The 12,838-nt window shown below is 28.6% G+C and overlaps 1 protein-coding gene across 1 annotated transcript; it reads left to right on the forward strand.

Annotated features, from left to right (window-relative positions):
• Positions 1-360: 360 nt before the first annotated feature.
• Positions 361-2,050, forward strand: LOC131633400 (putative pentatricopeptide repeat-containing protein At1g12700, mitochondrial). The gene has a single exon (XM_058904112.1). It carries the CDS (start codon positions 361-363, stop codon positions 2,017-2,019), a length of 1,659 nt encoding a protein of 552 aa, XP_058760095.1. The 3' UTR covers positions 2,020-2,050.
• Positions 2,051-12,838: the final 10,788 nt, after the last annotated feature.

Below are 12,838 nucleotides of genomic sequence, written 5' to 3' on the forward strand. Positions count from 1 at the left end.
CAAGAGAGCATTATTATTCTAACAATCTGAGCATAATTTGGCTAAAGTAGAAACTGAAATTTGATTGCAGGAGTCAAACTAGAGTTGGTTTCCAATGCACCTCTCAAGCCTTCTCTCAATGCAGTAAGGGGCATCATGTTTGTGGATGAGATTGTTGTTTTCTTAATTTAGTTATTAAACTAAACTCGTAAAATAAATAATGTAAATTTGAATGAATTCCCATTATTTAGCATTAAATTTCTTAAAATGTGACATTTGGGCGTTTAACTAGGAACATAAACACTGGATCTCAATACAATACAAGTGAAATCTGTAGTTTATTACTATGATTCAACGATTGGAATGCGAATCCAAACGACAATGTCGTTGAGGTATGTTGTTGTATCTCTTTTCAAACCCAAATTTCATCTTTCAAATCCTAATAAACTCATTCGATGCTTCCCCTCTTCAACAAACTCAAGATTATACTCTCAATTCCACGACCAAGAAAAACACAATCTCATTTCCTCATTCAATCGCTTGCTTAATCAAGGTTATACTCTCAATTCCATCATCCAAATTGGTAAGATTTTAGGTTCTCTTGTCAAGGGCAAGCATTTCCTCACCGTTGTTTCACTTCATCGAAAATTGGAATTAAACACAGGAATTAAATCAAATTTATTCAGTTTGAATATCTTGATCAATTGCTTTTGTCAATTGGGTCATAACTCTCTTTCCTTTTCGGTATTTGCCAACATTCTCAAGAAGGGTTATCAGCCAGATGCTATAACTTTGACTACAATAATCAAGGGTTTCTGTCTCAAAGGTGAGGTCTATCAAGCATTGCACCTTCATGATAAGGTGGTAGCTCAAGGGATAGCGTTGGACCAAGTTAGTTATGCAACCTTGATCAACGGGTTGTGTAAAGTTGGACGAACGGGAGCAGCTTTGCAATTGATGAGACGGATTGATGGGAAATTGGCTCGGCCTAATGTGGTAATGTACAACACGATTATTGATAGTTTCTGCAAAAATAAGCTTCTCAATGATGCTTTTGATTTATATTCTGAAATGCTTGCTAAGAGAATTTCTCCTGATGTTGTCTCTTATAATACCTTAATTAGTGGCTTATGCATTGTGGGTCGATTGAAAGATGCAATTGGTTTGTTACATGAAATGATATTAGAAAAAATCAATCCAAATGTGTATACCTTTAATATATTAGTTGATGCTTTTTGTAAAGAAGGAAAGGTGCAAGAAGCTAATAGTGTTTTTGCGGCGATGATGAAACAAGGTGTAACACCGGATGCCGTTACTTATAGCTCTTTAATAGATGGATATTGTCTGGTTAAAGAAGTGAATAAGGCAAATGATATATTCAATGCCATGGCTCATAAAGGGTTGACGGTTAATGTCCATAGCTATAGTATCATGATTAATGGATTTTGTAAAACTAAAAGGGTGGTTGAAGCTATGAATCTCTTCAAAGAAATGCAATTTAGAAAAATTATTCCTAATACAGTAACTTATAATTCTCTTATTGATGGTTTGTGCAAATCGGGGAGAATCACATATGCTTTGGAGCTTGTTGATGAGATGCGGGATAGAGGCCAGCCACCTAATATAATAACTTACAGTTCTATATTGGATGCTTTATGCAAAAACAATCAAGTTGACAAGGCAGTTGCATTGATAAAAAGACTTAAAGATATGGGTATTCAACCGAGTGTGTACTCATACAGCATTCTTATTGATGGATTGTGTAAAGGTGGAAGACTAATGGATGCACAAAAGATTTTTGAAGTTCTTTTGGCCAGAGGCCACAATCTTAATGTGTATACGTATACTATTATGATCCATGGGTTTTGTAACAATGGGTTGCTTGATGAGGCATTGGCCTTGCTGTCAAAAATGAAAGATAATAATTGCATTCCAAATGCCATAACTTATGAAATAATTATCCGTTCCCTTTTTGATAAAGATGAAAATGATAAGGCAAAGAAACTTCTTGGTGAAATGATTGCAAGAGATCTATTGTAAGACTGACACTAGATAAGTTATTTGTCTTTTGTACATGGTGTGCTGATTATTAAATATGTGACGATGGACAAACATGTCATGTATTGTTGTGCTTAATGCTTATCATTGCAATACTCTGAAGACATTAGAAGAATGTATTGTCTAGATATGGATAATGGAAAGTGGGACTTGAGTTGGAAATATTTCTCTTTCAACTTGATTGGTTTTCTTCTTCTACTAGTGTTTGGCAACAAGTTCTTTATTCTTGTAAAAAGTAGGTTTGAATGCTCATTCAAATGGAGTGCTGTTTTTTTTTTACTTCAGTTTGGTTCAAGAATTGTGATTAGGAACACTGGATTAGGTTATATAGCATTGAATTGCAAGTGAAGTGAATCAAAATTAAAGGTTTATTCGCCCCTAGTAAATGTTTTGGGGCCATGGTTGTTGTCATTTTAGAAACTGTTATATTGAATTATAATAGGGCAAATAAAATGAATTGCCACATAACAAGTGCTTTTGTATTATAATAGTTTCTAAGACCTGAACTGTACAGGACCGGTACAAAGCTTGGCACTTAAGTGAATAGTGAAGTGGTCAAAATGAAAGGTTTGTTCCCCCTAGTTAATATTGATCTAAAGTTGAGTGAAAACCCCCAATTTTCTGCAACTTTTAACTTATATGCCAACAAAGTTTCACTATTTGTGAATGTTTAAAAATCTGGGACAGATACTAATATATGTTACTCGAGTCTTCCAAGTGATGCAAGCTCATTTGGATAAATGATTATTTCATACTCTCATGCATAACATTCATGCACATATAGTTGTAATGATTGATCGCACGATAAGATTAGGACGAACTACAAGTATGGGGTGTTGCCAAGACATCTGTGTGGGACGAACCTGCGGCCTAAACCACCTGCGACAAATTTGCTAGTATGACCAAGGTACTGTGTTCTGAATTCCGAGTTTGATTTTTTGTTCTTCCATTTATTCAACTGAGTTATTGACAATGTTGTTAATGTTATAATGAATTTTAGTATTGAATATTAGTTCAATGTTTCAGATTTTGAAGCAATATGATGAATGTGGTATATTCAGGTAAATTAAAGTTCTTCAATCAATTTGATAACCGTTATGTTTCCTATTGAACAATTTTGAATAGAATTTGATTAATTTTCTCTTCTATATAATTGATTTTATAGAACTGGTGTACATAGGAATTGAAAACAACATAACAAAGCAAACATTGCAAATTTGCAAGGTCTACTGGAGGTGCTGAAGCTAGTCTTTCCCATAAAGTTGAAACTGCACAACACATCTATTGGAGCATCATAGAGAGGTATGAGCCCTTTTATAAAGGACTAATCACAGATTTCAAGGATCCTTGTATCTCTATCATCATTTATCCAAATGCAGGAAACAATTATCTACCATTTGAAAGTCCAAAACCTCTTAATGAATTTCAAAGGAGGTGGAGCTAGTGCAACCTCTTCCAGGAACAAAGATTCAAGCGGATTTGTAATCTTCAACATATGACTTGTATTGAACGTCTAAAAGAGAGAGCTGAACATGCAACGTTAAGGCAACGAATGGACGAGATGGTGGAATTCTGGTGCAGGGAGAGATGTGACATTCCAGAAGGTTTGCAGCATTATGAAAATATTGTAGACATTGAAGACACTTCTGTACGAGATGGTGGTTTTTGTCGTCAGGAAGAAAGATGGTGCAAATTGGATGTCCCAGTTTTCAAAGGAAATGACCCATATGGCTGTAAGTTTTAATTCGGGAAGTAGGGCCAATTTCAAAACTTATAAAGCAATAAGAATATACATGAATTATTTAGTTCCAAGAAATGTATTATTTAGGTATTTAGGTTTTTATTTTTCATACGCAGGGCCGGTCCAACAAATTTGGAGGCCTAAGGTAAAATTTTAAAAAATAAAATAAAACTAAAAATATATATTAATAAAATTTGTATTAATTTTTTATTTTAAAATTTAAAAAACCATCAATGAATTCTTAAAGATTTAATTTATTTATTAAGTCTCTAAATAATATAAAATTAATTAATAATTTTTAAAATATATAAATTTTATTAATTTAATCCTTAATTAAAATTAAAAAAATTATCGTGTTACTTTTTATCATCTTAATATGGTAAATTAAATTTACTAATTTTATATACTTCTTGAACTATATAATAAAAATAGCTTACTTAATATATTTATATAATTTCATAACTATAAAAACACAAGTATTATTTTAGAAACTTAATTTAAATTATTCATTAAAATTACTTATTTTTACTCATGAGTCATAAATATATTATTAGAGAAATGATCCATGTTATTGAATGAAAACTGGAACCATATTAATCATTAAGAAAATTGAATAAAGAATAGGAAGATTCATAAATATAATACTCAAAAATCAACAACAGGACCATATTAATCATTAAGAAAAATGAATAAAGAATAGGAAATTTTATAAATATAATACTAAAAAATCAACAAGGCAATGGTCTTGCTTGCCTTGCTCTTGGGTCGGGTCTGCGATAACGTCGGTGATTGTTTCGGTGCATAGTTATAAGATTAAGGTTCAAGTTTTATAAAATACTATGTGTTTATGAGGGGTTCTGGGATTTGGTAGGTTGTCAGGCAAGGTAAATCGATCTCGTCGATCGTCGAACAAGAGCGACATAATAGACATCAGCCTAGTGTGTTTTGGTGGATTCGAAAAACACAATATAGACTAATAACAAGAAGAATATGCAAATTATTCATTTTAAAATAAAAATATGCAGATTATGCAACATTAATTTAATTTTAACTTAACCTTTCTTTATTAATTCATTTAGTCAAACCATTAAAAATCACATTTGTGCATTTATTAAGATTCTTTTATTACTGCAGATTTTATTTTAAAGGAAAAATTGTAAGTAATCAGTAATCAGTGAGTTCTTAATAGTTACTCTATTCGTCTCTTATTAGGTTTTTTTTTTAAATTTTCGCACTTTTTTCATAAAATGATTAACTATATTAATTTTAATGATAAAACGAATTTTATTTACTAAAATAACCTTATTAATGACAAGTGGAATAGTTATATAAATTAAATTATAATAAATAAGGATAAATTTTTGTCTATTTGTTAAACTAAATTTAAGGTATCATGTGAATTTTCTTATGATATTTCATTGAAAAATAATTTAAAATATTACAAATAATAAATATTATATTGATATTTTAAAAAGATAAATAATTTAATATAAATAAAAATAAGAAAGACGATATCTATTGTGAGACTAAGAGAATATAAATAATGATATTTCGTAAAAAAAAATTATAAGCAAGGAATTCACTAAATGAGAGTACTAGGAGTACTCAAAACCCGCTTATAAAATGAACGAAATGGATATCGGATAAAGAAGATTACTAACCAAGTGAATTCTAAATTATGTAAATTAGAGGATTTCTGCTAAAATCATAGAAATTACACTTGGTATTCGTAATTTTACCGATAGATAATCACTTAAAAAAATTGAATTAAATAGGTTGTTAGTTTTTTCTTGTTATAACATGTTGTCGGTCTTTTTAAATCTATTTAAAAACTTTCTTTCAAATTTAAATTCTACTAAAGTTTGTATCATCAATTTTTGTCTATTTGTTAAACTAAATTTAAGGTATCATTTGAATTTTCATATGATATTTCATCGAAAAATAGTTTAAAATATTACAAGCTCACTATATTATCATGGGTTAATAGTAATTCACCCCCTGTAATGTTAACGAATTTTGTTTTTTCCCCCTCCCTGCCTTTTGACAACGGTTTTTTCAAAAAAATCGTTGTCAAAACCTACCTTTGGCAACGGTGGAGGGTAAATCGAAACACGCTCATATTACAGGGTAAACTACTATTAACCCTATTATCATCCAACAAACTAGGGCTGGACAGAATAAAGAAAACCGACCCAAACTACCCAGCCCATTGTAACCGAAAGAGGGTGGTTGGGTTACAGTTGGGTTAACGAGTCAATCGGATTGTCAGTTTGGTTATTGTTGGATAACAATGGCTCAGTTCAGTTTATAAAAACTAACCCACAAATATCCATAATCGACTGACATTATTTCATTAACATCAGCTATCATTATTTGTACAGGCCCAGTAACCAAACTCCATTTAAAAAAGACAATTTCTTTATCCACCCCCTTCTTAGGAACTCGCGAAATTTCTTAAATGTCCCTATATTTCGGAAGTGCATCTCCGAATATATTTTTTTTGGAAAAAAATGTTTATTTCAGAAGTGCATATCTGATGAAACATTTTTTTAAGAAAAAATGTGACTTCGGAGATGAACTCCCGAAAACACCGTTTTTTCCAAAAAAGTGTATTCGGAGATGCATATCCGAAATTTTCCAATTTTTTGTCTTGAAATTTTTCAAATATGCATATCCGAAAAAACTCAATAATTATTAAAAAATTAAAATCAAGGTCAATACAATTAACAGTATAATTTAATGTATTAATTAAAAATATATTATTAAATATATATTATAATCGAGATATAATAATAATATTAGTCTAATAAATATTTAAATCAACACTTTATTTTTATATATAAAATTAGGTGACGTCTACAACGAGGGACCAATTAAATGGTTCACTGGTGAAACACATAAAAATTACCATTAGATTTAATCAATGGTGTAGATTAATTAAAATTAAAAATGAAAACACATATACATATCCACATACAATAAAAGCCTAATATATGTTTTTTTTTAGAAACACATTTTTTTCCTTTTAAATTCTCTCTAACTTATTAGAATTCAGCAAGTTTTCTGCAAATCAAAGTTTTGTGACATTAATGGAATCAATCACCTACTTTGTCCTCTATCAATTGAGAGCTAGGGGTAAAGAAAATGAATTTGAAATGTTAATTAAGTAAATAACAATGTATGAGATTGAATGAAGACAATTGTTCCAACCCTGAAAAGTGAATTTCTAAATACTATTCATTTTTGTTACTTTCGTACTAGTAATTAACAAATATATTTGTCTTTAATTTACTTATAATTTCCATGAAAGTTTCTTCAAATTGTTAAGATTTCATTTTAAGAAAGTAATTAACAAATATATTTGTTAACGCAAATCCCAATAAATTTGTCTTTAATTTACTTATAATTTTAGTGATTGGTGGTTATTGTCTTCAAAGAAAACCGTTTATATCATTGTAGAGAGAAGTGACATAAGATTAAGATTGTGTGTGAAAATATGAAAATATTCTCATTTATTTTTAATGAATCCAAACCATCGATTAAATCTAATGGTATTATTTATTGGTTCACTGGTGAGGGACTTAATTGAACCCTCACCCTAGACACTACCATAAAATTAATAATAATAATAATAATAATAATAATAATAATAATAATAATAATAATAATAATAATAAAGATATTTATTAACTATTTATTTATTATTTTTTATGATACATAAAAAAAAATCATGGTGGAGGTCGATTATGATCTTTATTTTAAAAAAACATGAAAAACAAAATTCACGGTGGAGATCGATTATGATCTTTATTTGAAAAAAACATGAAGAAAAAAAATTCACTATTTGTGTGCATGCAAATATATATCTATATAGCAAAATATCAATTCATTTATTACACAAATTAGTACAGATTTTTATTTGTAGAGACTGATCCTACGTTCTAATTTATCACCAACACATTTAGGTATTTGTTTGATCAACCTTAGACGATCAAAATTTTTCTAATCAACATTACACGAGTCTCTTCAAAAAAAGGAACATTTTCACATCGACATTCAAACTTTATTAGTCCAAATTTTATGTGATCTTCATACTTTTAAAAACTTTGAGAGTTGTAGCAGGAATAGGAGAAGGTACTTTATTGACCGGATTTGCCGAAATAACATGTTCTTCAATATTTGATTTAATCGGGTGTTCTTTGAGAGACTCTACAAAACACTTTCCACAAATAGTCTTGATACCAATAACATCATAGGTGCCACACTTCTTGTTATTACAAATTGGTGGAACCATGGTGTTCACTTTGATAGCTTCAAAGAAAAGTGAAGACTAAGTTAAAAAGTGAAAAACAATTTTAGAGAGCAAGAAGTTGTGTGGATATGAAAATAATTGTTGAATGATTGAATGAATAGGCGTGAGCTTAAATTTATAAGAAAAAAGTTATCATAAATATAAGATTTGTTTTTTTTTTTAAATAATATTTATTTTATTATCATAAGATTTGTTTTATGATATATTAGAATCAATCAAACCCTAATCTTTTAAAAGATTTAAACTAACTATCTCCTAATAATTATGCATCTAAGTCTAACTGTATTAATAATTATTTGATATATCGTTACTATCTATCCATAAAGATATGAGAAAAAAATAAATTAATAAAATAAGAAATATAAATATGAAAATAAAATATTCAAAATAAAACAAATGAGTTTATATAAAAATAAAATTTTCAATTTTCTCTTTGGATTTTCAACTGTTCTGAAAAGAATATTGAGACAAATTTTTTTAATAAAGTTTAGTATGGAACCGACTCAAATATGGATATTACTATTTTTAATAAACTTGACATGTGATTTTTTTTTGTCTCATATTTTGATTTTAAAGAAGTACCTTGGGATATATTAAACTGAAGTTGACTAACAACTTTATTTAAAGAACAATAAAAACCATGAGGTAAAAACTAATCGTTCTAAAAAATTAGTTGTGGGTTTAAATAAAATATATTTAATTTTAAATTCATTGAAACTTGATTTGATTCTATATTTAAATTGATCAAATCTAACTCAATTTTTAATATAGTTCGATATTTGATCCACATAAATTTCCTATATTTACTCTAACTGCTCTGCCATGATCACTATAAATTACTAACATAACTTGTCTTTTCAATCTTCCAACATTAAACTTTCAACTTCTTCTCATTATTTCCTTGAGATCAACATGAATCCATCACTTTGTGTTAATGGTTGTGGATTTTATGGTTCTCCTTCAAACAAGAACCTTTGTTCAAAGTGTTACAAGTATATTTATCGTCAAGAAAACATTGGCAAATATGATGATGAGGATTATGTTCTCGATTCATCACATTCTTTTCTTACTAAGAATTCTGATGTTATGGCTGCTCATTATCTCAATAATTCTGACAATATGAAGAAAAACAAGAAAAATAGATGCAACAAAAAGAAGTAGGCTTCACAAGTGCTGAAGAAAAAAAATCTGTTTTGTAGAATGTATAGATAGGTTGATATAGGATTTGATGTGTCAGCAATTAGTATTTTCTAGGTAGTTTCTTTCACTTATGAATTGTAATTTTCTATTATTTTATGAAAATATTTTCATGATTATTCATATTTACTCTCCTTCTATTTTAATAATATAATATGCTTTGTAAATGATTTTCTATTCTTTTTTGAGAAAAGGGGTAATGCACTGACAGTGTAAAATAGTTTTACACTGTCAACCAATCACAACCATGTATCTAATTCCATCACACTTTTATCTTTAAAAAAATTTAATGACATGGTAAATTGCTTGTTTTCTATTGGATGACAGTGTAAAACTGTTTTACACTGTCAGTGCATATCCATTAAACTCTTTTTTTTTTTAAAATCATATACAACTATTTTAAAAATTATATATTTTAAGAGACTTTATATAAATTGGATAAATGAGATGAAATGTTGTGACACAAAGAATAAAACATATTCTTTTTTTTTTATATATTTTGGTCACTATATTTTTTTTTACTTATTTTAAAATATAGAATTTTAGTTTCTTTATTTTAGTTTTTAGTTTTTTGAGGATTTTAGTTCCTTGCAAATCTGAAGGCAAGAGATTAATTACTATGCACTGTCGGTGTAAAAAATTTCACACAAACAGTGACTCATAACCACCCACTAATACGAATTAATAAATAATTAAATTAAAAATAAAATATAATTTACAATCCAACGTCCATTATTCACTGACGGTGTAAAACTTCTTTACACTGTTAGTGCATTCCAATTAAACTCCTGAAAGCAATTTTTAATAACATAGAGTTCATATTGATGACATGTTTAATATAAATCTTAAATAAAAATGTTTTTTTTTAAGAGTTCATATTGATGACATGTTTAGTATAAATCTTAAATAAAAATATTTTTTTGAACTGTTGAACTGACACTAATATGTCAATATGAGTGTTATATTATTAAAAATTACTTTCGAATTTATAAAGAACTAAAATTTTCAAAAAAATTAAAATTAAAAATTAAAATTTTATATTTTAAAATGGAGGGACTAAAATCTAAAAAAATAAAATACTTAATATTACAATATTGCATGACCAACTATATAGTATATTTTGAAAAATTGTCTAACCGTAAAAATATATATTTTATAATCAAAATTAATTATTGCAAGAGATACTTTAACTCAAATAAAAGAAATTCAACTCAATCTAAAAGAAGTAGAACCTTTATATCAATCGTAAAATTTCTTACACACTCTAAATTTATTCATATGTACATGACAAGCTAAAAATACTAGTTTAATATTGGTTATAATTTCATCCACTACGCATAATTCATCTTTGAATAGAATGTTATTTCTCATGAGCTAAATGCATTAGGGGTGTTCGTGGTTCAAGAACTGAACTGAACTAAATTAGTGGTTCAGTTCAGTTTTTGAAAACCACTTTAATAAAAAATCAATTAATTGTTAAAACAGTTCCAATTCAGTTTTAAATTGATTTTGAACCAGATTGTATTTATAAACTGGTTTACAATCAACTTTTAGTTATAAACTAGTTTAAAACTACTTTATAATTAAAAGTCAAATTTATTTTATAAGTACCTGTTTGGTTTGACGGTGGAAGTGCTCCATCAAATGTGAGTATGTCCATCAAATGTGAGTATGGTATGTTTGGTTTCGAATTTTATTTTAACCGCAGCCGTGCATTTTCTCCCAAATCGTGCGTCTAGCTGAAGCTCGAAATCCTAGCTTTTCAATTTTAGGAGAATCGATTCTTTAATGACACCATACATCACAGCTTAAAACTTCTATTATACCCCTTCGTAATTGCTTAAAACCCAATCACAGTTCTTCTTTTTACTGCTATTATTTTTGTACTGATAGCTTCATATTTAGGGAATATAGAATAATGGGTTGAGCATTTTACAGTGCAAACAATAAAAGGTAATATAGGCTCTAAAGACCCACTATACTTTTTTCTTTATGTTTAGAGAGGGTTTAATCTTTTAATCAATTTATTTGGCCTTCCATCTCATAAAACTTGATTTTTTGTGTTTTCAAAAACTCTTTTTGTTGTAAAAAATTCAATTTTTCGTATTTTTGAAAAATTCGATTAATTATTTTTATGAAAAACTCAATTTTTTATATTTTCGAAAAACTATTTTTTTTTAAATATTTTAATGGATTTAAAGTTTTAAGTAAAATGTATTGAATCATAAAAATATTACATATAGTGAATATTTTTTTTTGGATTTTTTTTTAATTTTCCTGAAAAAAATTATTTTTAGATTTTTTTAATTTTCATGAAAATAAATATTTTTTTTGTGCTAAATTTTTATTTTTGGTTTTAGGAAAAAACTAATATTTTCGAACCAGTTTATAAAACGAAACTGGTTCAGAACCGGTTTTAAACTGAAATTGAATTGTTTAAATTAAATAGTTCAGTTTATTAACCATTTAAGTGGTTCAGTTTTTTAACATTGCAATGCAATTCAATTATAGTATACAATTCAGTTAACCATATTTTTGAACACCCCTAAAATGCACCAATAACTTGCAAGCCAAATCACACTCTCTTTTTTTAATGTTTGACAACTTTGCCTTTCAATGTCTTTAAGAATTGGTTGAAGTGTTCACTGCATACCTCTTCACTTAGTTCATCAATGTCAATCTATTCTATCACTCCCTTTAGAAGTATTAGGGTATTATATACACATATAAATCTCTCTCACTAGATGAATCCGTTCCTATAATTCAGCAACTTATTCCTAGAATCAAGCTATTTTAATTTTATTGATATGACCGTTACCATGTTACCATATTTACAGCAAGAATCATGGATATAATGAACTCTCATAATAACAAGAATCATAGAATATAATTGCCTTTTTCCTAACACTCCCCCTCAAGTCGGAGAGTGAATATCAAAAACTCCCAACTTCATTGTAAGAAAGGATTCCTTCCCTAGTGGTTTAGTGAATAGACGGCAACTTGTTCCGTCGAATGAACATACTCAGTTTCTACTAAACCATCTCGAATTTTGTCACGAATAAAATGACAATTTATCTCTATATGTAGAGTTCTTTCAAGAAATATCGGATTAGACCCTATGAGAAGAGTTGCTTTGTTGTCACAATACAACAGTGTTGCTTTTCGGTGCAATCTCTCCAAATCCTTCAACAATGAACGTAGCCAAGACAACTCACAGCATGCGATTGTCATAGCTCTATATTCTGCTTCAGCTGAAGATAGAGAAATTGTCTTTTGTCTTTTGTCTTTTTGTTCGCCAGGAAATTAGTGAGGATGTTAGTCTCAAGGCCTTTATTACCTCTCAGTATCATCTCAGGCATGCTCAGCCAAAGATTCTTCCCTCACTATCCATGCTCAGTTAGGTCATCCTAAATTACCGAAGTTGGTGCTAAGTTTATCAAAGGTGTCTAATTTACATTGTGATTCATTTCATTATGGAAACACACTCGTAGTCAATTTCCCAATCGAGTCAATAAACGAGCTTCGTCCCCTTTTGCTATAGTTTACTCCGA

Source organism: Vicia villosa, unplaced genomic scaffold, assembly GCF_029867415.1.
Source record: "Vicia villosa cultivar HV-30 ecotype Madison, WI unplaced genomic scaffold, Vvil1.0 ctg.001122F_1_1, whole genome shotgun sequence".
NCBI classification, from domain to species: Eukaryota; Viridiplantae; Streptophyta; class Magnoliopsida; order Fabales; family Fabaceae; genus Vicia; species Vicia villosa.